Genomic DNA, 25,563 nt, shown 5'->3' with positions numbered 1-25,563 from the left:
TTGTCATTGTCACAAATCGAAGGATATGTGTATGTACATAAACGTCGATACAACCAACAAAGAGATATAGGAGATTCTGTAGGGAAGAGATATGGTAAAATTTCAAGCCCATTTGGCGATCAAAGACATGGACCCTATACCTAACAAGAGAGCGACGTATGAGCACAACTGGAGTGTTTTATTTTGTTTCATCAGAGAGGAATTGATAAAATCTGCAGCAAGAAGATCCACCAGAGCCATGTATATCAGAATTCCAGAAGACGCTGCATTAAATACTCCTTCAACGATCAGTGCCGTGGGGCTGTTCTCGTTGTAAGCCGATGAGATCCCAATTCCCAGTGCAATACCAAAGGGCGTTATCACAGCAAAGAAGAACGTCATCAGGATAACTGCTGCCGACTTATTCTTGAAACCTGCCTGCCCCACTCAAAAGACACAAATTTCAATCAATCAACCTTATATCAGTGTAAATATTCCTGCCTTATACTATTCAATTTTTGAAGATTTAAGGGATAAAAATTACCTGAATGATGCATCCACCAAGACCCATTCCTTCAAAAAACTTGTGAAATGATAAGGCTGCCACTAAAGGCCTAATTGTGCATGGACTTTCAGAAGCACCCAATGAGATACCAATAATAACGGATTGAGCAACAATGCCCAACTCTAACACCTGATATTAACCATGTTCCATTCATGGTGTTAAATTTAATAATATAGTTATTGAAATCTATACTTGAGCTTGAAGTTTAGGTTTTTACCTGAGCAATGACGCGATGCCGAATAGTGGAATCTTCTTCTATAGCATTGGATCCATGGGCGTGCCCATGTGTAGCATGTGAGTGTGTATGAACATGATTCTCATGCTCTAAGCCATTGCCATTACCAAGATCTGTACCCTCATTAACTTGATTATCTTTGTTTTGATTTCTAAAATGGGAACGCTCGTAGTAACCAGTGGCTAGAGCATCCACCATGAGAGTACAAACTGCGGCCATCATTGCTATAAACCCAACAAAGGGGAAGTTGCCCAATGGATTCGGATTTAAGCATTCACTAGTAAGAAATGCGAAGGCATCAGGAAGAACATGAACGAAACCAGTAGCAAGAATCACACCAGCAACAAAAGCCTTAATGACAAAAAATATATTCCTATCAGGACTTAAAGCAGGGAAAGTCCTGCCCACAATAGGCAAGCATACCCCAATAGTGCCTGCCACAAGAATAGAAGCTAGTGCCCCAATCCTCAGATGGAGAGCTTCAGTCTTATTCCTGCATGAATCTTCACTGTTTTCATTAGAGAAAGAACTATTATTTGCTGCCACAAAATTAACCATGAAACATAAAGCTATGGCCAAACCAGCTGTGAAATATTTCATGGCTGGTGATGAATTTGCCATTCCTCACAACTGATTGTTACTTGAAAAGACTCCGGTATCTGGAGAAACTGGAAAGAAACTGGAGAAACTGGAGAAACTGAAAATCAGAGTGGAATAAGAAAGTTTATAATTTTCCAACTTTATTATTGTTCTTATGGGTTAAAAAGCCAGCAAAATAGGAAAAGGAAGAATCTGTTACACAATAGTTTGTTAATTTGTAATACATGTTAATTTTGCAATCACTGTTTTTATGGGTTAAAAAGCCAGCAAAATAGGAAAAGGAAGAATCTGTTACACAACAGTTTGTTAATTTGTAATATCTGATTTAAACTTTTGAATATCTGATTTAAGGCCATCCCAAAAAAATTCCTTCTTAACCCTGTGGTAAGTTTTTAAAAATCCTGAGTGCCCTCCTAAGGGAGAAGTGTGCAATTCCATAAGAATCTTTTGTTTTAGCTGGGAATTCTTACAGAGGTATAAGCAATCTTTGTACCATAATGAATCATTTTTCCAGCTAAATGTATCAGACGTACTGGAATCTTGTTGTAGCTTTCGAATAAGTGCCCACACTTCTTCGTCATTCTTCCATTCCTCCCTTGCTTCGTTTATCCAATCTGGTTGGATAATAGAAATGGCGCACAACAATGCTTCCACATCCTCGTCCTTTCTTGAGAGTGCATCTGCCACCACGTTTTGCTTCCCTTTTTTGTAGATGATTTCAAAGTCATAACCCAACATCTTTGTGACCCACTTTTGTTGCTCTTCAGAGGATAATCTTTGTTCAAAAAAGTATTTAAGGCTATCATGATCCGTTTTTACCTTGAAGTGTCTTCCCATTAGGTAGGGTCGCCATTTCTTAAGTGCATGGAGTATTGCCAACATTTCCTTCTCATAAATAGCTTTGCTTAAAAACTTTCCCTGATTGGACGACTTTCAAAAGCAATGGGTCTTTCATCTTGCATTAGAACAGCACCAATTCCATTTCCTGAAGCATCACATTCCACAATAAAGGTTTTTGTGAAGTCCGGTGTAGCTAAGACCGGTGCTTGGCACATTGCCTCCTTAAGATGTTCAAAGGCCTTTGTTGCTTCCGGAGTCCATGAAAATGCATCTTTCTTCAATAATGTTGTTAGAGGTGCTGCTATTCTCCCATAATTCTTAACAAACTTGCGATAATACCCTGTCAACCCAAGAAATCCTCGCAGATGCTTTATGGATGTGGGGATTTTCCATTCCTTAATGGCTTTAATTTTGCTAGGGTCTACCTTAACTCCTTCATGAGATACAATATGACCCAAATATTCCACCTCCTGGACTCCAAAGAAACATTTGGATCTTTGTGCATATAATTGTTTCTCCTCCAATAGTTGTAGCACCCTGTCCACATGTTCAACATGATCCTTCCAAGACTTGCTGTAGATTAGTATATCATCAAAAAATACTAACACAAATTTTCTAAGGAATGGTTTGAAAATTGAATTCATCAAACCTTGAAATGTTGAAGGTGCATTGGTAAGGCCAAAAGGCATGACCAAAAATTCATAATGACCCTCATGAGTTCTAAATGCCGTTTTCAGAATGTCTTCAATCTTCATTCTGATTTGATGATATCCCGAACGAAGATCCAACTTGGTGAAGTAAATTGATCCATGCAATTCATCCAGTAATTCATCAATGATAGGAATGGGGAACTTATCTTTAATAGTGAGCTTGTTGAGTTCCCTATAATCCGACACATGCGCCATGATCCATCCTTCTTGTGCACCAATACTACTGGAGCAGAGAAAGAACTTTGACTCGGTTGAATTATACTAGCCTCTAGCATTTCTGCAACCATACGTTCAATTTCACTTTTTTGGACATAGGGATATCTGTACGGCCTGATGTTTGGAGGAACACTTCATGGAATCAGATGAATAGCATGATCATGATCACGCATAGGTGGGAGACCTTTGGGAGTCTCAAATACCTTGGAATGATTGTCCAGGACCTTTTGGAGATCTGGAGAAATAGATGATTCCGATGTGGAAACATCTAGCGAACATAATTGTGCAATTACACCTCTTTGCTCCTTTTTTAGAAGCTTTGTCATACCATTAGAGCTGATTATCTTTCCTGGTTTCCCTGCAATACCCCTTAATTCAACTTCCTTTCCTTCCGTAGAAAATTTGATGAAAAGTTCTTGAAAATTAAAAGCTATTGTACCCAAGGATTGTAGCCATTGGACTCCTAGTACAACATCAGCACCTCCCATTGGAATGGAAAGCATTGGGCTAGTCAATACATATTCTCCCATGGATAGCTTGATATTATGGCACTTTCTAGAGCAATTTATTGTTCCTCCATTTGCAATCATCACTTGACACTCTGGTGCTGGATATAGGAAGCAATTCAATTCTTTTGCTACCCTACAATGAATAAAATTGTGGGTGCTTCCTGAATCAATCAACACTATTACCTTTTTCTTCTTGATTTGTCCTTCTATCTTGATGGTTTGAGGAGTGGTAATTCCCGCCAATGCATTACAAGATATGGTCGGATTTATTTGTTCTTCATCTAGGCTTTGTTCCTGGAGTATATCCTCTTCTTTTGACCTTTCTTGCTCTTTTTCTTCTTCCTCTTCACAATCTATGTAGAATAATTTCTTCTCAGCACACTTATGACCTTTAGTGTATTTGCTATCACAACTGTAACAAAGCCCTTTTGCTCTTTTTTCTTCCAATTGTTGTGGTGTCAACCTTATAGGTTGTGGAAGACTAGGGGCAACAACACTTCCGTCTTTATAGTTGTGAGTGGTATGCTTCCTGGTTGCCATAATTTTGCTTTCCATTTTTCTTGCTAACCTGAATGCCTTCTCTAATGAATCAGGTTCCCAAAGGCGAACATCATGTTGGATATTATCCTTTAAAGACCCTATGAACACATCAATCCTATGCTCCTCTGGAATATCTTTTACCCTTATGTTCAATTTTTGGAACTCCTCAATGTGCTCCATTATTGAACCCTTTTGTTTGAGACTTATCAATTGGCTAAAAAAAGTGTTGCTTTTTGTATCCTCATAATGTGCTATCAATTCTTCCGTAAAAATTGCCCAAGTGATAAATTGTTTACGAGAACAAAGCCATTGATACCATACAAACTGATTTGGTTCCAAATATACAGTTGCCATACGTACCTTTTGTGTGTTTTGCACATTATTGAGATCGAAGAACTGCTCCATCTGTAATATCCATGTGGCGGGATCCTTGCCATCAAACTTCCTCATATCGAGTTTTGGAATATGGTGGGTTTTCGATCCAACATTAGAGTCTATGGAATCATGATTAACATTTCTTTGGTTCACATCATGAGTTTCCTTTACAACCTTTCCACCATTAGTATGTATTTCATGTAGAAAATTTGTCAAATCTGTCTTCAAATCTGCCATGTCTGTAACTTTTTGGTGTTAAAGATGAAATTCTCTTCCTTGTATGTGCAGTCATAGTTACCAAGTTCGAATTCGATACGATACAATAAAAATTCGAATAAGAAATTTTTAATTCGAAAAAAATTCGATAGTATACATCTTAAAAACTATCATTTTAAAAAATTTCTTATTGTGTTGGGGATATTTTCAGCCCATTTTTTAAAAAATTTATTTCGAATTTTGAATAACATCCAATAAACTAGATAATATAAAAACTTCACTTCCCTTCAATAATTTCTAAATTTAAATCTAACATATTTTTCTAATTTTAAAACTAATCTATCTAAAATCTTTCATAATAAATATAAACATTTTTAAAAATATCTAAAATTCCATAAAATCAGTCATGGCAAAATTAACATGTATTACAAATTAACAAACTGTTGTGTAACATATTCTTCCTTTTCCTATTTTGCTGGCTTTTTAACCCATAAAAACAATGATTGCAAAATTAACATGTATTACAAATTAACAAACTATTGTGTAACAGATTCTTCCTTTTCCTATTTTGCTGGCTTTTTAACCCATAACAACAATAATAAAGTTGGAAAATTATGAACTTTCTTATTCCACTCTGATTTTCCAGTTTCTCCAGTTTCTTTCGTTCTATGCGGATGCCATCCTACCACTTTTTGTTTCACCATTAACATTCTCTCGTAGTGAATTAACAATCTGTGCAAGTGGTGTTATGATGAGGACATTCTGTGGACTTGCTAGGTAACGGATGCGCCTCCCGACCTTTTCTGGAGGAAATAATAATTGAAGTTTCTGAGAGGGAAGATATTTATGGAGCGATCCTGGCAGACCAAACCAGATACATGGAGTCTTTTCAAGTAACAATCAATTGTGAGGAATGGCAAATTCATCACCAGCCATGAAATATTTCACAGCTGGTTTGGCCATAGCTTTATGTTTCATGGTTAATTTTGTGGCAGCAGATAATAGTTCTTGCTCTAATGAAAACAGTGAAGATTCATGCAGGAATAAGGCTGAAGCTCTCCATCTGAGGACTGGGGCACTAGCTGCTATTCTTGTGGCAAGCACTATTGGGGTATGCTTGCCTGTTGTGGGTAGGACTTTCCCTGCTTTAAGTCCTGATAGGAATATATTTTTTGTCATTAAGGCTTTTGCTGCTGGTGTGATTCTTGCTACTGGTTTCGTTCATGTTCTTCCTGATGCCTTCGCATTTCTTACTAGTGAATGCTTAAATCCGAATCCATGGGGCAACTTCCCCTTTGCTGGGTTTATAGCAATGATGGCCGCAGTTTGTACTCTCATGGTGGATGCTCTAGCCACTGGTTACTACGAGCGTTCCCATTTTAGAAATCAAAACAAAGGTAATCAAGTTAATGAGGGTACAGATCTTGGTAATGGCAATGGCTTAGAGCATGAGAATCATGTGCATACACACTCACATGCTACAAATGGGCACGCCCATGGATCCAATGCTATAGAAGAAGATTCCACTATTCGGCATCGCGTCATTGCTCAGGTAAAAACCTAAACTTCAAGCTCAAGTATAGATTTCAATAACTATATTATTAAATTTAACACCATGAATGGAACATGGTTAATATCAGGTGTTAGAATTGGGCATTGTTGCTCACTCCGTTATTATTGGTATCTCATTGGGTGCTTCTGAAAGTCCATGCACAATTAGGCCTTTAGTGGCAGCCTTATCATTTCACCAGTTTTTTGAGGGAATGGGTCTTGGTGGATGCATCGTTCAGGTAATTTTTATCCCTTAAATCTTCAAAAATTGAATAGTATAAGGCAGGAATATTTACACTGATATAAGGTTGATTGATTGAAATTTGTGTCTTTTGAGTGGGGCAGGCGGGTTTCAAGAATAAGTTGGCAGCAGTTATCCTGATGACGTTCTTCTTTGCTGTGACAACGCCCTTTGGTATTGCATTGGGAATTAGGATCTCATCGGCTTACAACGAGAACAGCCCCACGGCACTGATCGTTGAAGGAGTATTTAATGCGACGTCTTCTGGAATTCTGATATACATGGCTCTGGTGGATCTTCTTGCTGCAGATTATATCAATTCCTCTCGGATGAAACAAAATAAAACACTCCAGCTGTGCTCATACGTCGCTCTCTTGTTAAGTATAGGGTCCATGTCTTTGATCGCCAAATGGGCTTGAAATTTTACCATATCTCTTCCCTACAGAATCTCCTATATCTCTTTGTTGGTTGTATCGACGTTTATGTACATACACATATCCTTCGATTTGTGACAATGACAATTGATTGAATTTTCTCTTGGATGTACATAGAAACTGAATCCATTGACAATGTATATCCAAGAGAAAATTCAATCAATTGTCATTGTCACAAATCGAAGGATATGTGTATGTACATAAACGTCGATACAACCAACAAAGAGATATAGGAGATTCTGTAGGGAAGAGATATGGTAAAATTTCAAGCCCATTTGGCGATCAAAGACATGGACCCTATACCTAACAAGAGAGCGACGTATGAGCACAACTGGAGTGTTTTATTTTGTTTCATCAGAGAGGAATTGATAAAATCTGCAGCAAGAAGATCCACCAGAGCCATGTATATCAGAATTCCAGAAGACGCTGCATTAAATACTCCTTCAACGATCAGTGCCGTGGGGCTGTTCTCGTTGTAAGCCGATGAGATCCCAATTCCCAGTGCAATACCAAAGGGCGTTATCACAGCAAAGAAGAACGTCATCAGGATAACTGCTGCCGACTTATTCTTGAAACCTGCCTGCCCCACTCAAAAGACACAAATTTCAATCAATCAACCTTATATCAGTGTAAATATTCCTGCCTTATACTATTCAATTTTTGAAGATTTAAGGGATAAAAATTACCTGAATGATGCATCCACCAAGACCCATTCCTTCAAAAAACTTGTGAAATGATAAGGCTGCCACTAAAGGCCTAATTGTGCATGGACTTTCAGAAGCACCCAATGAGATACCAATAATAACGGATTGAGCAACAATGCCCAACTCTAACACCTGATATTAACCATGTTCCATTCATGGTGTTAAATTTAATAATATAGTTATTGAAATCTATACTTGAGCTTGAAGTTTAGGTTTTTACCTGAGCAATGACGCGATGCCGAATAGTGGAATCTTCTTCTATAGCATTGGATCCATGGGCGTGCCCATGTGTAGCATGTGAGTGTGTATGAACATGATTCTCATGCTCTAAGCCATTGCCATTACCAAGATCTGTACCCTCATTAACTTGATTATCTTTGTTTTGATTTCTAAAATGGGAACGCTCGTAGTAACCAGTGGCTAGAGCATCCACCATGAGAGTACAAACTGCGGCCATCATTGCTATAAACCCAGCAAAGGGGAAGTTGCCCAATGGATTCGGATTTAAGCATTCACTAGTAAGAAATGCGAAGGCATCAGGAAGAACATGAACGAAACCAGTAGCAAGAATCACACCAGCAACAAAAGCCTTAATGACAAAAAATATATTCCTATCAGGACTTAAAGCAGGGAAAGTCCTGCCCACAATAGGCAAGCATACCCCAATAGTGCCTGCCACAAGAATAGAAGCTAGTGCCCCAATCCTCAGATGGAGAGCTTCAGTCTTATTCCTGCATGAATCTTCACTGTTTTCATTAGAGAAAGAACTATTATTTGCTGCCACAAAATTAACCATGAAACATAAAGCTATGGCCAAACCAGCTGTGAAATATTTCATGGCTGGTGATGAATTTGCCATTCCTCACAACTGATTGTTACTTGAAAAGACTCCAGGTATCTGGAGAAACTGGAGAAACTGGAAAATCAGAGTGGAATAAGAAAGTTTATAATTTTCCAACTTTATTATTGTTCTTATGGGTTAAAAAGCCAGCAAAATAGGAAAAGGAAGAATCTGTTACACAATAGTTTGTTAATTTGTAATACATGTTAATTTTGCAATCACTGTTTTTATGGGTTAAAAAGCCAGCAAAATAGGAAAAGGAAGAATCTGTTACACAACAGTTTGTTAATTTGTAATATCTGATTTAAACTTTTGAATATCTGATTTAAGGCCATCCCAAAAAAATTCCTTCTTAACCCTGTGGTAAGTTTTTAAAAATCCTGAGTGCCCTCCTAAGGGAGAAGTGTGCAATTCCATAAGAATCTTTTGTTTTAGCTGGGAATTCTTACAGAGGTATAAGCAATCTTTGTACCATAATGAATCATTTTTCCAGCTAAATGTATCAGACGTACTGGAATCTTGTTGTAGCTTTCGAATAAGTGCCCACACTTCTTCGTCATTCTTCCATTCCTCCCTTGCTTCGTTTATCCAATCTGGTTGGATAATAGAAATGGCGCACAACAATGCTTCCACATCCTCGTCCTTTCTTGAGAGTGCATCTGCCACCACGTTTTGCTTCCCTTTTTTGTAGATGATTTCAAAGTCATAACCCAACATCTTTGTGACCCACTTTTGTTGCTCTTCAGAGGATAATCTTTGTTCAAAAAAGTATTTAAGGCTATCATGATCCGTTTTTACCTTGAAGTGTCTTCCCATTAGGTAGGGTCGCCATTTCTTAAGTGCATGGAGTATTGCCAACATTTCCTTCTCATAAATAGCTTTGCTTAAAAACTTTCCCCTGATTGGACGACTTTCAAAAGCAATGGGTCTTTCATCTTGCATTAGAACAACACCAATTCCATTTCCTGAAGCATCACATTCCACAATAAAGGTTTTTGTGAAGTCCGGTGTAGCTAAGACCGGTGCTTGGCACATTGCCTCCTTAAGATGTTCAAAGGCCTTTGTTGCTTCCGGAGTCCATGAAAATGCATCTTTCTTCAATAATGTTGTTAGAGGTGCTGCTATTCTCCCATAATTCTTAACAAACTTGCGATAATACCCTGTCAACCCAAGAAATCCTCGCAGATGCTTTATGGATGTGGGGATTTTCCATTCCTTAATGGCTTTAATTTTGCTAGGGTCTACCTTAACTCCTTCATGAGATACAATATGACCCAAATATTCCACCTCCTGGACTCCAAAGAAACATTTGGATCTTTGTGCATATAATTGTTTCTCCTCCAATAGTTGTAGCACCCTGTCCACATGTTCAACATGATCCTTCCAAGACTTGCTGTAGATTAGTATATCATCAAAAAATACTAACACAAATTTTCTAAGGAATGGTTTGAAAATTGAATTCATCAAACCTTGAAATGTTGAAGGTGCATTGGTAAGGCCAAAAGGCATGACCAAAAATTCATAATGATCCTCATGAGTTCTAAATGCCGTTTTCAGAATGTCTTCAATCTTCATTCTGATTTGATGATATCCCGAACGAAGATCCAACTTGGTGAAGTAAATTGATCCATGCAATTCATCCAGTAATTCATCAATGATAGGAATGGGGAACTTATCTTTAATAGTGAGCTTGTTGAGTCCCTATAATCCGGACACATGCGCCATGATCCATCCTTCTTGTGCACCAATACTACTGGAGCAGAGAAAGAACTTTGACTCGGTTGAATTATACTAGCCTCTAGCATTTCTGCAACCATACGTTCAATTTCACTTTTTTGGACATAGGGATATCTGTACGGCCTGATGTTTGGAGGAACACTTCATGGAATCAGATGAATAGCATGATCATGATCACGCATAGGTGGGAGACCTTTGGGAGTCTCAAATACCTTGGAATGATTGTCCAGGACCTTTTGGAGATCTGGAGAAATAGATGATTCCGATGTGGAAACATCTAGCGAACATAATTGTGCAATTACACCTCTTTGCTCCTTTTTTAGAAGCTTTGTCATACCATTAGAGCTGATTATCTTTCCTGGTTTCCCTGCAATACACCTTAATTCAACTTCCTTTCCTTCCGTAGAAAATTTGATGAAAAGTTCTTGAAAATTAAAAGCTATTGTACCCAAGGATTGTAGCCATTGGACTCCTAGTACAACATCAGCACCTCCCATTGGAATGGAAAGCATTGGGCTAGTCAATACATATTCTCCCATGGATAGCTTGATATTATGGCACTTTCTAGAGCAATTTATTGTTCCTCCATTTGCAATCATCACTTGACACTCTGGTGCTGGATATAGGAAGCAATTCAATTCTTTTGCTACCCTACAATGAATAAAATTGTGGGTGCTTCCTGAATCAATCAACACTATTACCTTTTTCTTCTTGATTTGTCCTTCTATCTTGATGGTTTGAGGAGTGGTAATTCCCGCCAATGCATTACAAGATATGGTCGGATTTATTTGTTCTTCATCTAGGCTTTGTTCCTGGAGTATATCCTCTTCTTTTGACCTTTCTTGCTCTTTTTCTTCTTCCTCTTCACAATCTATGTAGAATAATTTCTTCTCAGCACACTTATGACCTTTAGTGTATTTGCTATCACAACTGTAACAAAGCCCTTTTGCTCTTTTTTCTTCCAATTGTTGTGGTGTCAACCTTATAGGTTGTGGAAGACTAGGGGCAACAACACTTCCGTCTTTATAGTTGTGAGTGGTATGCTTCCTGGTTGCCATAATTTTGCTTTCCATTTTTCTTGCTAACCTGAATGCCTTCTCTAATGAATCAGGTTCCCAAAGGCGAACATCATGTTGGATATTATCCTTTAAAGACCCTATGAACACATCAATCCTATGCTCCTCTGGAATATCTTTTACCCTTATGTTCAATTTTTGGAACTCCTCAATGTGCTCCATTATTGAACCCTTTTGTTTGAGACTTATCAATTGGCTAAAAAAAGTGTTGCTTTTTGTATCCTCATAATGTGCTATCAATTCTTCCGTAAAAATTGCCCAAGTGATAAATTGTTTACGAGAACAAAGCCATTGATACCATACAAACTGATTTGGTTCCAAATATACAGTTGCCATACGTACCTTTTGTGTGTTTTGCACATTATTGAGATCGAAGAACTGCTCCATCTGTAATATCCATGTGGCGGGATCCTTGCCATCAAACTTCCTCATATCGAGTTTTGGAATATGGTGGGTTTTCGATCCAACATTAGAGTCTATGGAATCATGATTAACATTTCTTTGGTTCACATCATGAGTTTCCTTTACAACCTTTCCACCATTAGTATGTATTTCATGTAGAAAATTTGTCAAATATGTCTTCAAATCTGCCATGTCTGTAACTTTTTGGTGTTAAAGATGAAATTCTCTTCCTTGTATGTGCAGTCATAGTTACCAAGTTCGAATTCGATACGATACAATAAAAATTCGAATAAGAAATTTTTAATTCGAAAAAAATTCGATAGTATACATCTTAAAAACTATCATTTTAAAAAATTTCTTATTGTGTTGGGGATATTTTCAGCCCATTTTTAAAAAAATTTATTTCGAATTTTGAATAACATCCAATAAACTAGATAATATAAAAACTTCACTTCCCTTCAATAATTTCTAAATTTAAATCTAACATATTTTTCTAATTTTAAAACTAATCTATCTAAAATCTTTCATAATAAATATAAACATTTTTAAAAATATCTAAAATTCCATAAAATCAGTCATGGCAAAATTAACATGTATTACAAATTAACAAACTGTTGTGTAACATATTCTTCCTTTTCCTATTTTGCTGGCTTTTTAACCCATAAAAACAATGATTGCAAAATTAACATGTATTACAAATTAACAAACTATTGTGTAACAGATTCTTCCTTTTCCTATTTTGCTGGCTTTTTAACCCATAACAACAATAATAAAGTTGGAAAATTATGAACTTTCTTATTCCACTCTGATTTTCCAGTTTCTCCAGTTTCTTTCGTTCTATGCGGATGCCATCCTACCACTTTTTGTTTCACCATTAACATTCTCTCGTAGTGAATGAACAATCTGTGCAAGTGGTGTTATGATGAGGACATTCTGTGGACTTGCTAGGTAACGGATGCGCCTCCCGACCTTTTCTGGAGGAAATAATAATTGAAGTTTCTGAGAGGGAAGATATTTATGGAGCGATCCTGGCAGACCAAACCAGATACATGGAGTCTTTTCAAGTAACAATCAATTGTGAGGAATGGAAAATTCATCACCAGCCATGAAATATTTCACAGCTGGTTTGGCCATAGCTTTATGTTTCATGGTTAATTTTGTGGCAGCAGAAGATTCATGCAGGAATAAGGCTGAAGCTCTCCATCTGAGGACTGGGGCACTAGCTGCTATTCTTGTGGCAAGCACTATTGGGGTATGCTTGCCTGTTGTGGGTAGGACTTTCCCTGCTTTAAGTCCTGATAGGAATATATTTTTTGTCATTAAGGCTTTTGCTGCTGGTGTGATTCTTGCTACTGGTTTCGTTCATGTTCTTCCTGATGCCTTCGCATTTCTTACTAGTGAATGCTTAAATCCGAATCCATGGGGCAACTTCCCCTTTGCTGGGTTTATAGCAATGATGGCCGCAGTTTGTACTCTCATGGTGGATGCTCTAGCCACTGGTTACTACGAGCGTTCCCATTTTAGAAATCAAAACAAAGGTAATCAAGTTAATGAGGGTACAGATCTTGGTAATGGCAATGGCTTAGAGCATGAGAATCATGTGCATACACACTCACATGCTACAAATGGGCACGCCCATGGATCCAATGCTATAGAAGAAGATTCCACTATTCGGCATCGCGTCATTGCTCAGGTAAAAACCTAAACTTCAAGCTCAAGTATAGATTTCAATAACTATATTATTAAATTTAACACCATGAATGGAACATGGTTAATATCAGGTGTTAGAATTGGGCATTGTTGCTCACTCCGTTATTATTGGTATCTCATTGGGTGCTTCTGAAAGTCCATGCACAATTAGGCCTTTAGTGGCAGCCTTATCATTTCACCAGTTTTTTGAGGGAATGGGTCTTGGTGGATGCATCGTTCAGGTAATTTTTATCCCTTAAATCTTCAAAAATTGAATAGTATAAGGCAGGAATATTTACACTGATATAAGGTTGATTGATTGAAATTTGTGTCTTTTGAGTGGGGCAGGCGGGTTTCAAGAATAAGTTGGCAGCAGTTATCCTGATGACGTTCTTCTTTGCTGTGACAACGCCCTTTGGTATTGCATTGGGAATTAGGATCTCATCGGCTTACAACGAGAACAGCCCCACGGCACTGATCGTTGAAGGAGTATTTAATGCGACGTCTTCTGGAATTCTGATATACATGGCTCTGGTGGATCTTCTTGCTGCAGATTATATCAATTCCTCTCGGATGAAACAAAATAAAACACTCCAGCTGTGCTCATACGTCGCTCTCTTGTTAAGTATAGGGTCCATGTCTTTGATCGCCAAATGGGCTTGAAATTTTACCATATCTCTTCCCTACAGAATCTCCTATATCTCTTTGTTGGTTGTATCGACGTTTATGTACATACACATATCCTTCGATTTGTGACAATGACAATTGATTGAATTTTCTCTTGGATGTACATAGAAACTGAATCCATTGACAATGTATATCCAAGAGAAAATTCAATCAATTGTCATTGTCACAAATCGAAGGATATGTGTATGTACATAAACGTCGATACAACCAACAAAGAGATATAGGAGATTCTGTAGGGAAGAGATATGGTAAAATTTCAAGCCCATTTGGCGATCAAAGACATGGACCCTATACCTAACAAGAGAGCGACGTATGAGCACAACTGGAGTGTTTTATTTTGTTTCATCAGAGAGGAATTGATAAAATCTGCAGCAAGAAGATCCACCAGAGCCATGTATATCAGAATTCCAGAAGACGCTGCATTAAATACTCCTTCAACGATCAGTGCCGTGGGGCTGTTCTCGTTGTAAGCCGATGAGATCCCAATTCCCAGTGCAATACCAAAGGGCGTTATCACAGCAAAGAAGAACGTCATCAGGATAACTGCTGCCGACTTATTCTTGAAACCTGCCTGCCCCACTCAAAAGACACAAATTTCAATCAATCAACCTTATATCAGTGTAAATATTCTGCCTTATACTATTCAATTTTTGAAGATTTAAGGGATAAAAATTACCTGAATGATGCATCCACCAAGACCCATTCCTTCAAAAAACTTGTGAAATGATAAGGCTGCCACTAAAGGCCTAATTGTGCATGGACTTTCAGAAGCACCCAATGAGATACCAATAATAACGGATTGAGCAACAATGCCCAACTCTAACACCTGATATTAACCATGTTCCATTCATGGTGTTAAATTTAATAATATAGTTATTGAAATCTATACTTGAGCTTGAAGTTTAGGTTTTTACCTGAGCAATGACGCGATGCCGAATAGTGGAATCTTCTTCTATAGCATTGGATCCATGGGCGTGCCCATGTGTAGCATGTGAGTGTGTATGAACATGATTCTCATGCTCTAAGCCATTGCCATTACCAAGATCTGTACCCTCATTAACTTGATTATCTTTGTTTTGATTTCTAAAATGGGAACGCTCGTAGTAACCAGTGGCTAGAGCATCCACCATGAGAGTACAAACTGCGGCCATCATTGCTATAAACCCAGCAAAGGGGAAGTTGCCCAATGGATTCGGATTTAAGCATTCACTAGTAAGAAATGCGAAGGCATCAGGAAGAACATGAACGAAACCAGTAGCAAGAATCACACCAGCAACAAAAGCCTTAATGACAAAAATATATTCCTATCAGGACTTAAAGCAGGGAAAGTCCTGCCCACAATAGGCAAGCATACCCCAATAGTGCCTGCCACAAGAATAGAAGCTAGTGCCCCAATCCTCAGATGGAGAGCTTCAGTCTTATTCCTGCATGAATCTTCACTGTTTTCATTAGAGAAAGAACTATTATTTGCTGCCACAAAATTAACCATGAAACATAAAGCTATGGCCAAACCAGCTGTGAAATATTTCATGGCTGGTGATGAATTTGCCATTCCTCACAACTGATTGTTACTTGAAAAGACTCCAGGTATCTGGAGAAACTGGAAAGAAACTGGAGAAACTGGAAAACAAAATCAGAGTGGAATAAGAAAGTTTATAATTTTCCAACTTTATTATTGTTCTTATGGGTTAAAAAGCCAGCAAAATAGGAAAAGGAAGAATCTGTTACACAATAGTTTGTTAATTTGTAATACATGTTAATTTTGCAATCACTGTTTTTATGGGTTAAAAAGCCAGCAAAATAGGAAAAGGAAGAATCTGTTACACAACAGTTTGTTAATTTGTAATATCTGATTTAAACTTTTGAATATCTGATTTAAGGCCATCCCAAAAAAATTCCTTCTTAACCCTGTGGTAAGTTTTTAAAAATCCTGAGTGCCCTCCTAAGGGAGAAGTGTGCAATTCCATAAGAATCTTTTGTTTTAGCTGGGAATTCTTACAGAGGTATAAGCAATCTTTGTACCATAATGAATCATTTTTCCAGCTAAATGTATCAGACGTACTGGAATCTTGTTGTAGCTTTCGAATAAGTGCCCACACTTCTTCGTCATTCTTCCATTCCTCCCTTGCTTCGTTTATCCAATCTGGTTGGATAATAGAAATGGCGCACAACAATGCTTCCACATCCTCGTCCTTTCTTGAGAGTGCATCTGCCACCACGTTTTGCTTCCCTTTTTTGTAGATGATTTCAAAGTCATAACCCAACATCTTTGTGACCCACTTTTGTTGCTCTTCAGAGGATAATCTTTGTTCAAAAAAGTATTTAAGGCTATCATGATCCGTTTTTACCTTGAAGTGTCTTCCCATTAGGTAGGGTCGCCATTTCTTAAGTGCATGGAGTATTGCCAACATTTCCTTCTCATAAATAGCTTTGCTTAAAAACTTTCCCCTGATTGGACGACTTTCAAAAGCAATGGGTCTTTCATCTTGCATTAGAACAGCACCAATTCCATTTCCTGAAGCATCACATTCCACAATAAAGGTTTTTGTGAAGTCCGGTGTAGCTAAGACCGGTGCTTGGCACATTGCCTCCTTAAGATGTTCAAAGGCCTTTGTTGCTTCCGGAGTCCATGAAAATGCATCTTTCTTCAATAATGTTGTTAGAGGTGCTGCTATTCTCCCATAATTCTTAACAAACTTGCGATAATACCCTGTCAACCCAAGAAATCCTCGCAGATGCTTTATGGATGTGGGGATTTTCCATTCCTTAATGGCTTTAATTTTGCTAGGGTCTACCTTAACTCCTTCATGAGATACAATATGACCCAAATATTCCACCTCCTGGACTCCAAAGAAACATTTGGATCTTTGTGCATATAATTGTTTCTCCTCCAATAGTTGTAGCACCCTGTCCACATGTTCAACATGATCCTTCCAAGACTTGCTGTAGATTAGTATATCATCAAAAAATACTAACACAAATTTTCTAAGGAATGGTTTGAAAATTGAATTCATCAAACCTTGAAATGTTGAAGGTGCATTGGTAAGGCCAAAAGGCATGACCAAAAATTCATAATGATCCTCATGAGTTCTAAATGCCGTTTTCAGAATGTCTTCAATCTTCATTCTGATTTGATGATATCCCGAACGAAGATCCAACTTGGTGAAGTAAATTGATCCATGCAATTCATCCAGTAATTCATCAATGATAGGAATGGGGAACTTATCTTTAATAGTGAGCTTGTTGAGTTCCCTATAATCCGGACACATGCGCCATGATCCATCCTTCTTGTGCACCAATACTACTGGAGCAGAGAAAGAACTTTGACTCGGTTGAATTATACTAGCCTCTAGCATTTCTGCAACCATACGTTCAATTTCACTTTTTTGGACATAGGGATATCTGTACGGCCTGATGTTTGGAGGAACACTTCATGGAATCAGATGAATAGCATGATCATGATCACGCATAGGTGGGAGACCTTTGGGAGTCTCAAATACCTTGGAATGATTGTCCAGGACCTTTTGGAGATCTGGAGAAATAGATGATTCCGATGTGGAAACATCTAGCGAACATAATTGTGCAATTACACCTCTTTGCTCCTTTTTTAGAAGCTTTGTCATACCATTAGAGCTGATTATCTTTCCTGGTTTCCCTGCAATACACCTTAATTCAACTTCCTTTCCTTCCGTAGAAAATTTGATGAAAAGTTCTTGAAAATTAAAAGCTATTGTACCCAAGGATTGTAGCCATTGGACTCCTAGTACAACATCAGCACCTCCCATTGGAATGGAAAGCATTGGGCTAGTCAATACATATTCTCCCATGGATAGCTTGATATTATGGCACTTTCTAGAGCAATTTATTGTTCCTCCATTTGCAATCATCACTTGACACTCTGGTGCTGGATATAGGAAGCAATTCAATTCTTTTGCTACCCTACAATGAATAAAATTGTGGGTGCTTCCTGAATCAATCAACACTATTACCTTTTTCTTCTTGATTTGTCCTTCTATCTTGATGGTTTGAGGAGTGGTAATTCCCGCCAATGCATTACAAGATATGGTCGGATTTATTTGTTCTTCATCTAGGCTTTGTTCCTGGAGTATATCCTCTTCTTTTGACCTTTCTTGCTCTTTTTCTTCTTCCTCTTCACAATCTATGTAGAATAATTTCTTCTCAGCACACTTATGACCTTTAGTGTATTTGCTATCACAACTGTAACAAAGCCCTTTTGCTCTTTTTTCTTCCAATTGTTGTGGTGTCAACCTTATAGGTTGTGGAAGACTAGGGGCAACAACACTTCCGTCTTTATAGTTGTGAGTGGTATGCTTCCTGGTTGCCATAATTTTGCTTTCCATTTTTCTTGCTAACCTGAATGCCTTCTCTAATGAATCAGGTTCCCAAAGGCGAACATCATGTTGGATATTATCCTTTAAAGACCCTATGAACACATCAATCCTATGCTCCTCTGGAATATCTTTTACCCTTATGTTCAATTTTTGGAACTCCTCAATGTGCTCCATTATTGAACCCTTTTGTTTGAGACTTATCAATTGGCTAAAAAAAGTGTTGCTTTTTGTATCCTCATAATGTGCTATCAATTCTTCCGTAAAAATTGCCCAAGTGATAAATTGTTTACGAGAACAAAGCCATTGATACCATACAAACTGATTTGGTTCCAAATATACAGTTGCCATACGTACCTTTTGTGTGTTTTGCACATTATTGAGATCGAAGAACTGCTCCATCTGTAATATCCATGTGGCGGGATCCTTGCCATCAAACTTCCTCATATCGAGTTTTGGAATATGGTGGGTTTTCGATCCAACATTAGAGTCTATGGAATCATGATTAACATTTCTTTGGTTCACATCATGAGTTTCCTTTACAACCTTTCCACCATTAGTATGTATTTCATGTAGAAAATTTGTCAAATCTGTCTTCAAATCTGCCATGTCTGTAACTTTTTGGTGTTAAAGATGAAATTCTCTTCCTTGTATGTGCAGTCATAGTTACCAAGTTCGAATTCGATACGATACAATAAAAATTCGAATAAGAAATTTTTAATTCGAAAAAAATTCGATAGTATACATCTTAAAAACTATCATTTTAAAAAATTTCTTAATATTTTCAGCCCATTTTTTTATCGAATTTTGAATAACATCCAATAAACTAGATAATATAAAAACTTCACTTCCCTTCAATAATTTCTAAATTTAAATCTAACATATTTTTCTAATTTTAAAACTAATCTATCTAAAATCTTTCATAATAAATATAAACATTTTTAAAAATATCTAAAATTCCATAAAATCAGTCATGGCAAAATTAACATGTATTACAAATTAACAAACTGTTGTGTAACATATTCTTCCTTTTCCTATTTTGCTGGCTTTTTAACCCATAAAAACAATGATTGCAAAATTAACATGTATTACAAATTAACAAACTATTGTGTAACAGATTCTTCCTTTTCCTATTTTGCTGGCTTTTTAACCCATAACAACAATAATAAAGTTGGAAAATTATGAACTTTCTTATTCCACTCTGATTTTCCAGTTTCTCCAGTTTCTTTCGTTCTATGCGGATGCCATCCTACCACTTTTTGTTTCACCATTAACATTCTCTCGTAGTGAATGAACAATCTGTGCAAGTGGTGTTATGATCAGGACATTCTGTGGACTTGCTAGGTAACGGATGCGCCTCCCGACCTTTTCTGGAGGAAATAATAATTGAAGTTTCTGAGAGGGAAGATATTTATGGAGCGATCCTGGCAGACCAAACCAGATACATGGAGTCTTTTCAAGTAACAATCAATTGTGAGGAATGGCAAATTCATCACCAGCCATGAAATATTTCACAACTGGTTTGGCCATAGCTTTATGTTTCGTGGTTAATTTTGTGGCAACAGATAATAGTTCTTGCTCTAATGAAAACAATGAAGATTCATGCAGGAATAAGGCTGAAGCTCTCCATCTGAGGACTGGGGCACTAGCTGCTATTCTTGTGGCAAGCACTATTGGGTATGCTTGCCTGTTGTGGGTAGGACTTTCCCTGCTTTAAGTCCTGATAGGAATATATTTTTTGTCATTAAGGCTTTTTCTGCTGGTGTGATTCTTGCTACTGGTTTCGTTCATGTTCTTCCTGATGCCTTCGCATTTCTTACTAGTGAATGCTTAAATCCGAATCCATGGGGCAACTTCCCCTTTGCTGGGTTTATAGCAATGATGGCCGCAGTTTGTACTCTCATGGTGGATGCTCTAGCCACTGGTTACTACGAGCGTTCCCATTTTAGAAATCAAAACAAAGGTAATCAAGTTAATGAGGGTACAGATCTTGGTAATGGCAATGGCTTAGAGCATGAGAATCATGTGCATACACACTCACATGCTACAAATGGGCACGCCCATGGATCCAATGCTATAGAAGAAGATTCCACTATTCGGCATCGCGTCATTGCTCAGGTAAAAACCTAAACTTCAAGCTCAAGTATAGATTTCAATAACTATATTATTAAATTTAACACCATGAATGGAACATGGTTAATATCAGGTGTTAGAATTGGGCATTGTTGCTCACTCCGTTATTATTGGTATCTCATTGGGTGCTTCTGAAAGTCCATGCACAATTAGGCCTTTAGTGGCAGCCTTATCATTTCACCAGTTTTTTGAGGGAATGGGTCTTGGTGGATGCATCGTTCAGGTAATTTTTATCCCTTAAATCTTCAAAAATTGAATAGTATAAGGCAGGAATATTTACACTGATATAAGGTTGATTGATTGAAATTTGTGTCTTTTGAGTGGGGCAGGCGGGTTTCAAGAATAAGTTGGCAGCAGTTATCCTGATGACGTTCTTCTTTGCTGTGACAACGCCCTTTGGTATTGCATTGGGAATTAGGATCTCATCGGCTTACAACGAGAACAGCCCCACGGCACTGATCGTTGAAGGAGTATTTAATGCGACGTCTTCTGGAATTCTGATATACATGGCTCTGGTGGATCTTCTTGCTGCAGATTATATCAATTCCTCTCGGATGAAACAAAATAAAACACTCCAGCTGTGCTCATACGTCGCTCTCTTGTTAAGTATAGGGTCCATGTCTTTGATCGCCAAATGGGCTTGAAATTTTACCATATCTCTTCCCTACAGAATCTCCTATATCTCTTTGTTGTTTGTATCGACGTTTATGTACATACACATATCCTTCGATTTGTGACAATGACAATTGATTGAATTTTCTCTTGGATGTACATAGAAACTGAATCCATTGACAATGTATATCCAAGAGAAAATTCAATCAATTGTCATTGTCACAAATCGAAGGATATGTGTATGTACATAAACGTCGATACAACCAACAAAGAGATATAGGAGATTCTGTAGGGAAGAGATATGGTAAAATTTCAAGCCCATTTGGCGATCAAAGACATGGACCCTATACCTAACAAGAGAGCGACGTATGAGCACAACTGGAGTGTTTTATTTTGTTTCATCAGAGAGGAATTGATAAAATATGCAGCAAGAAGATCCACCAGAGCCATGTATATCAGAATTCCAGAAGACGCTGCATTAAATACTCCTTCAACGATCAGTGCCGTGGGGCTATTCTCGTTGTAAACCGATGAGATCCCAATTCCCAGTGCAATACCAAAGGGCGTTATCACAACAAAGAAGAACGTCATCAGGATAACTACTGCCGACTTATTCTTGAAACCTGCCTGCCCCACTCAAAAGACACAAATTTCAATCAATCAACCTTATATCAGTGTAAATATTCCTGCCTTATACTATTCAATTTTTGAAGATTTAAGGGATAAAAATTACCTGAATGATGCATCCACCAAGACCCATTCCTTCAAAAAACTGGTGAAATGATAAGGCTGCCACTAAAGGTCTAATTGTGCATGGACTTTCAGAAGCACCCAATGAGATACCAATAATAACGGATTGAGCAACAATGCCCAACTCTAACACCTGATATTAACCATGTTCCATTCATGGTGTTAAATTTAATAATATAGTTATTGAAATCTATACTTGAGCTTGAAGTTTAGGTTTTTACCTGAGCAATGACGCGATGCCGAATAGTGGAATCTTCTTCTATAGCATTGGATCCATGGGCGTGCCCATGTGTAGCATGTGAGTGTGTATGAACATGATTCTCATGCTCTAAGCCATTGCCATTACCAAGATCTGTACCCTCATTAACTTGATTATCTTTGTTTTGATTTCTAAAATGGGAACGCTCGTAGTAACCAGTGGCTAGAGCATCCACCATGAGAGTACAAACTGCGGCCATCATTGCTATAAACCCAGCAAAGGGGAAGTTGCCCAATGGATTCGGATTTAAGCATTCACTAGTAAGAAATGCGAAGGCATCAGGAAGAACATGAACGAAACCAGTAGCAAGAATCACACCAACAACAAAAGCCTTAATGAAAAAAAATATATTCCTATCAGGACTTAAAGCAGGGAAAGTCCTGCCCACAATAGGCAAGCATACCCCAATAGTGCCTGCCACAAGAATAGAAGCTAGTGCCCCAATCCTCAGATGGAGAGCTTCAGTCTTATTCCTGCATGAATCTTCACTGTTTTCATTAGAGAAAGAACTATTATTTGCTGCCACAAAATTAACCATGAAACATAAAGCTATGGCCAAACCAGCTGTGAAATATTTCATGGCTGGTGATGAATTTGCCATTCCTCACAACTGATTGTTACTTGAAAAGACTCCAGGTATCTGGAGAAACTGGAAAGAAACTGGAGAAACTGGAGAAACTGGAAAATCAGAGTGGAATAAGAAAGTTTATAATTTTCCAACTTTATTATTGTTCTTATGGGTTAAAAAGCCAGCAAAATAGGAAAAGGAAGAATCTGTTACACAATAGTTTGTTAATTTGTAATACATGTTAATTTTGCAATCACTGTTTTTATGGTTAAAAAGCCAGCAAAATAGGAAAAGGAAGAATCTGTTACACAACAGTTTGTTAATTTGTAATATCTGATTTAAACTTTTGAATATCTGATTTAAGGCCATCCAAAAAAATTCCTTCTTAACCCTGTGGTAAGTTTTTAAAAATCCTGAGTGCCCTCCTAAGGGAGAAGTGTGCAATTCCATAAGAATCTTTTGTTTTAGCTGGGAATTCTTACAGAGGTATAAGCAATCTTTGTACCATAATGAATCATTTTTCCAGCTAAATGTATCAGACGTACTGGAATCTTGTTGTAGCTTTCGAATAAGTGCCCACACTTCTTCGTCATTCTTCCATTCCTCCCTTGCTTCGTTTATCCAATCTGGTTGGATAATAGAAATGGCGCACAACAATGCTTCCACATCCTCGTCCTTTCTTGAGAGTGCATCTGCCACCACGTTTTGCTTCCCTTTTTTGTAGATGATTTCAAAGTCATAACCCAACATCTTTGTGACCACTTTTGTTGCTCTTCAGAGGATAATCTTTGTTCAAAAAAGTATTTAAGGCTATCATGATCCGTTTTTACCTTGAAGTGTCTTCCCATTAGGTAGGGTCGCCATTTCTTAAGTGCATGGAGTATTGCCAACATTTCCTTCTCATAAATAGCTTTGCTTAAAAACTTTCCCCTGATTGGACGACTTTCAAAAGCAATGGGTCTTTCATCTTGCATTAGAACAGCACCAATTCCATTTCCTGAAGCATCACATTCCACAATAAAGGTTTTTGTGAAGTCCGGTGTAGCTAAGACCGGTGCTTGGCACATTGCCTCCTTAAGATGTTCAAAGGCCTTTGTTGCTTCCGGAGTCCATGAAAATGCATCTTTCTTCAATAATGTTGTTAGAGGTGCTGCTATTCTCCCATAATTCTTAACAAACTTGCGATAATACCCTGTCAACCCAAGAAATCCTCGCAGATGCTTTATGGATGTGGGGATTTTCCATTCCTTAATGGCTTTAATTTTGCTAGGGTCTACCTTAACTCCTTCATGAGATACAATATGACCCAAATATTCCACCTCCTGGACTCCAAAGAAACATTTGGATCTTTGTGCATATAATTGTTTCTCCTCCAATAGTTGTAGCACCTGTCCACATGTTCAACATGATCCTTCCAAGACTTGCTGTAGATTAGTATATCATCAAAAAATACTAACACAAATTTTCTAAGGAATGGTTTGAAAATTGAATTCATCAAACCTTGAAATGTTGAAGGTGCATTGGTAAGGCCAAAAGGCATGACCAAAAATTCATAATGATCCTCATGAGTTCTAAATGCCGTTTTCAGAATGTCTTCAATCTTCATTCTGATTTGATGATATCCCGAACGAAGATCCAACTTGGTGAAGTAAATTGATCCATGCAATTCATCCAGTAATTCATCAATGATAGGAATGGGGACTTATCTTTAATAGTGAGCTTGTTGAGTTCCCTATAATCCGGACACATGCGCCATGATCCATCCTTCTTGTGCACCAATACTACTGGAGCAGAGAAAGAACTTTGACTCGGTTGAATTATACTAGCCTCTAGCATTTCTGCAACCATACGTTCAATTTCACTTTTTTGGACATAGGGATATCTGTACGGCCTGATGTTTGGAGGAACACTTCATGGAATCAGATGAATAGCATGATCATGATCACGCATAGGTGGGAGACCTTTGGGAGTCTCAAATACCTTGGAATGATTGTCCAGGACCTTTTGGAGATCTGGAGAAATAGATGATTCCGATGTGGAAACATCTAGCGAACATAATTGTGCAATTACACCTCTTTGCTCCTTTTTTAGAAGCTTTGTCATACCATTAGAGCTGATTATCTTTCCTGGTTTCCCTGCAATACACCTTAATTCAACTTCCTTTCCTTCCGTAGAAAATTTGATGAAAAGTTCTTGAAAATTAAAAGCTATTGTACCCAAGGATTGTAGCCATTGGACTCCTAGTACAACATCAGCACCTCCCATTGGAATGGAAAGCATTGGGCTAGTCAATACATATTCTCCCATGGATAGCTTGATATTATGGCACTTTCTAGAGCAATTTATTGTTCCTCCATTTGCAATCATCACTTGACACTCTTGTGCTGGATATAGGAAGCAATTCAATTCTTTTGCTACCCTACAATGAATAAAATTGTGGGTGCTTCCTGAATCAATCAACACTATTACCTTTTTCTTCTTGATTTGTCCTTCTATCTTGATGGTTTGAGGAGTGGTAATTCCCGCCAATGCATTACAAGATATGGTCAGATTTATTTGTTCTTCATCTAGGCTTTGTTCCTGGAGTATATCCTCTTCTTTTGACCTTTCTTGCTCTTTTTCTTCTTCCTCTTCACAATCTATGTAGAATAATTTCTTCTCAGCACACTTATGACCTTTAGTGTATTTGCTATCACAACTGTAACAAAGCCCTTTTGCTCTTTTTTCTTCCAATTGTTGTGGTGT

General features: G+C 37.8%; 5 protein-coding genes and 2 pseudogenes across 5 annotated transcripts; 3 read left to right on the top strand and 4 right to left on the bottom strand.

Moving 5' to 3' along the window:
* Window positions 1–102: 102 nt before the first annotated feature.
* LOC149234928 (zinc transporter 1-like) lies at window positions 103–1,400 on the bottom strand. Its single transcript, XM_089461273.1, has 3 exons — window positions 762–1,400; window positions 524–673; window positions 103–417 (listed from the first exon to the last, which is right to left on the bottom strand). Exons 1-3 carry the CDS (start codon window positions 1,398–1,400, stop codon window positions 103–105), a joined length of 1,104 nt encoding a protein of 367 aa, XP_089317399.1.
* A 4,166-nt stretch (window positions 1,401–5,566) lies between these two features.
* LOC149234927 (zinc transporter 1-like) lies at window positions 5,567–6,996 on the top strand. The gene is made up of 3 exons (XM_089461272.1): window positions 5,567–6,337; window positions 6,426–6,575; window positions 6,682–6,996. Exons 1-3 carry the CDS (start codon window positions 5,699–5,701, stop codon window positions 6,994–6,996), a joined length of 1,104 nt encoding a protein of 367 aa, XP_089317398.1. The 5' UTR covers window positions 5,567–5,698.
* A 280-nt stretch (window positions 6,997–7,276) lies between these two features.
* On the bottom strand, window positions 7,277–8,598 carry LOC149234926 (zinc transporter 1-like). Its single transcript, XM_089461271.1, has 3 exons — window positions 7,936–8,598; window positions 7,698–7,847; window positions 7,277–7,591 (listed from the first exon to the last, which is right to left on the bottom strand). The coding sequence occupies exons 1-3, from the start codon at window positions 8,572–8,574 to the stop codon at window positions 7,277–7,279; spliced, it is 1,104 nt and encodes a 367-aa protein (XP_089317397.1). The 5' UTR covers window positions 8,575–8,598.
* A 4,108-nt stretch (window positions 8,599–12,706) lies between these two features.
* Window positions 12,707–14,123, top strand: LOC149234925 (zinc transporter 8-like). The gene is made up of 3 exons (XM_089461270.1): window positions 12,707–13,464; window positions 13,553–13,702; window positions 13,809–14,123. Exons 1-3 carry the CDS (start codon window positions 12,856–12,858, stop codon window positions 14,121–14,123), a joined length of 1,074 nt encoding a protein of 357 aa, XP_089317396.1. The 5' UTR covers window positions 12,707–12,855.
* A 280-nt stretch (window positions 14,124–14,403) lies between these two features.
* On the bottom strand, window positions 14,404–15,699 carry LOC149234924 (zinc transporter 1-like; annotated as a pseudogene).
* A 4,147-nt stretch (window positions 15,700–19,846) lies between these two features.
* On the top strand, window positions 19,847–21,273 carry LOC149234923 (zinc transporter 1-like; annotated as a pseudogene).
* Window positions 21,274–21,553: 280 nt separating this feature from the next.
* LOC149234922 (zinc transporter 1-like) lies at window positions 21,554–22,851 on the bottom strand. The gene is made up of 3 exons (XM_089461269.1): window positions 22,213–22,851; window positions 21,975–22,124; window positions 21,554–21,868 (listed from the first exon to the last, which is right to left on the bottom strand). The coding sequence occupies exons 1-3, from the start codon at window positions 22,849–22,851 to the stop codon at window positions 21,554–21,556; spliced, it is 1,104 nt and encodes a 367-aa protein (XP_089317395.1).
* Window positions 22,852–25,563: the final 2,712 nt, after the last annotated feature.

The sequence above is a fragment of the Pinus tabuliformis genome, chromosome 8 (genome assembly GCF_031772625.1).
Source record: "Pinus tabuliformis cultivar Carrire ecotype Pingquan chromosome 8, CPIR1, whole genome shotgun sequence".
Taxonomy (NCBI): Eukaryota; Viridiplantae; Streptophyta; class Pinopsida; order Pinales; family Pinaceae; genus Pinus; species Pinus tabuliformis.
Note: the sequence above shows the minus strand (reverse complement) of the source record. Positions and strands in the feature narration are given on the sequence as shown.

Bases quoted from the DNA above. Each gene is read 5' to 3' on its own strand.
- LOC149234925 (XM_089461270.1), top strand. From the start codon at position 12,856: ATGGAAAATTCATCACCAGCCATGAAATATTTCACAGCTGGTTTGGCC. The intron at 13,465-13,552 runs GTAAAAACCTAA...GGTTAATATCAG, and splicing joins GGCATCGCGTCATTGCTCAG to GTGTTAGAATTGGGCATTGT. The intron at 13,703-13,808 runs GTAATTTTTATC...TGAGTGGGGCAG, and splicing joins TTGGTGGATGCATCGTTCAG to GCGGGTTTCAAGAATAAGTT.
- LOC149234928 (XM_089461273.1), bottom strand. From the start codon at position 1,400: ATGGCAAATTCATCACCAGCCATGAAATATTTCACAGCTGGTTTGGCC. The intron at 674-761 runs GTAAAAACCTAA...GGTTAATATCAG, and splicing joins GGCATCGCGTCATTGCTCAG to GTGTTAGAGTTGGGCATTGT. The intron at 418-523 runs GTAATTTTTATC...TGAGTGGGGCAG, and splicing joins TTGGTGGATGCATCATTCAG to GCAGGTTTCAAGAATAAGTC.
- LOC149234922 (XM_089461269.1), bottom strand. From the start codon at position 22,851: ATGGCAAATTCATCACCAGCCATGAAATATTTCACAGCTGGTTTGGCC. The intron at 22,125-22,212 runs GTAAAAACCTAA...GGTTAATATCAG, and splicing joins GGCATCGCGTCATTGCTCAG to GTGTTAGAGTTGGGCATTGT. The intron at 21,869-21,974 runs GTAATTTTTATC...TGAGTGGGGCAG, and splicing joins TTGGTGGATGCATCATTCAG to GCAGGTTTCAAGAATAAGTC.
- LOC149234927 (XM_089461272.1), top strand. From the start codon at position 5,699: ATGGCAAATTCATCACCAGCCATGAAATATTTCACAGCTGGTTTGGCC. The intron at 6,338-6,425 runs GTAAAAACCTAA...GGTTAATATCAG, and splicing joins GGCATCGCGTCATTGCTCAG to GTGTTAGAATTGGGCATTGT. The intron at 6,576-6,681 runs GTAATTTTTATC...TGAGTGGGGCAG, and splicing joins TTGGTGGATGCATCGTTCAG to GCGGGTTTCAAGAATAAGTT.
- LOC149234926 (XM_089461271.1), bottom strand. From the start codon at position 8,574: ATGGCAAATTCATCACCAGCCATGAAATATTTCACAGCTGGTTTGGCC. The intron at 7,848-7,935 runs GTAAAAACCTAA...GGTTAATATCAG, and splicing joins GGCATCGCGTCATTGCTCAG to GTGTTAGAGTTGGGCATTGT. The intron at 7,592-7,697 runs GTAATTTTTATC...TGAGTGGGGCAG, and splicing joins TTGGTGGATGCATCATTCAG to GCAGGTTTCAAGAATAAGTC.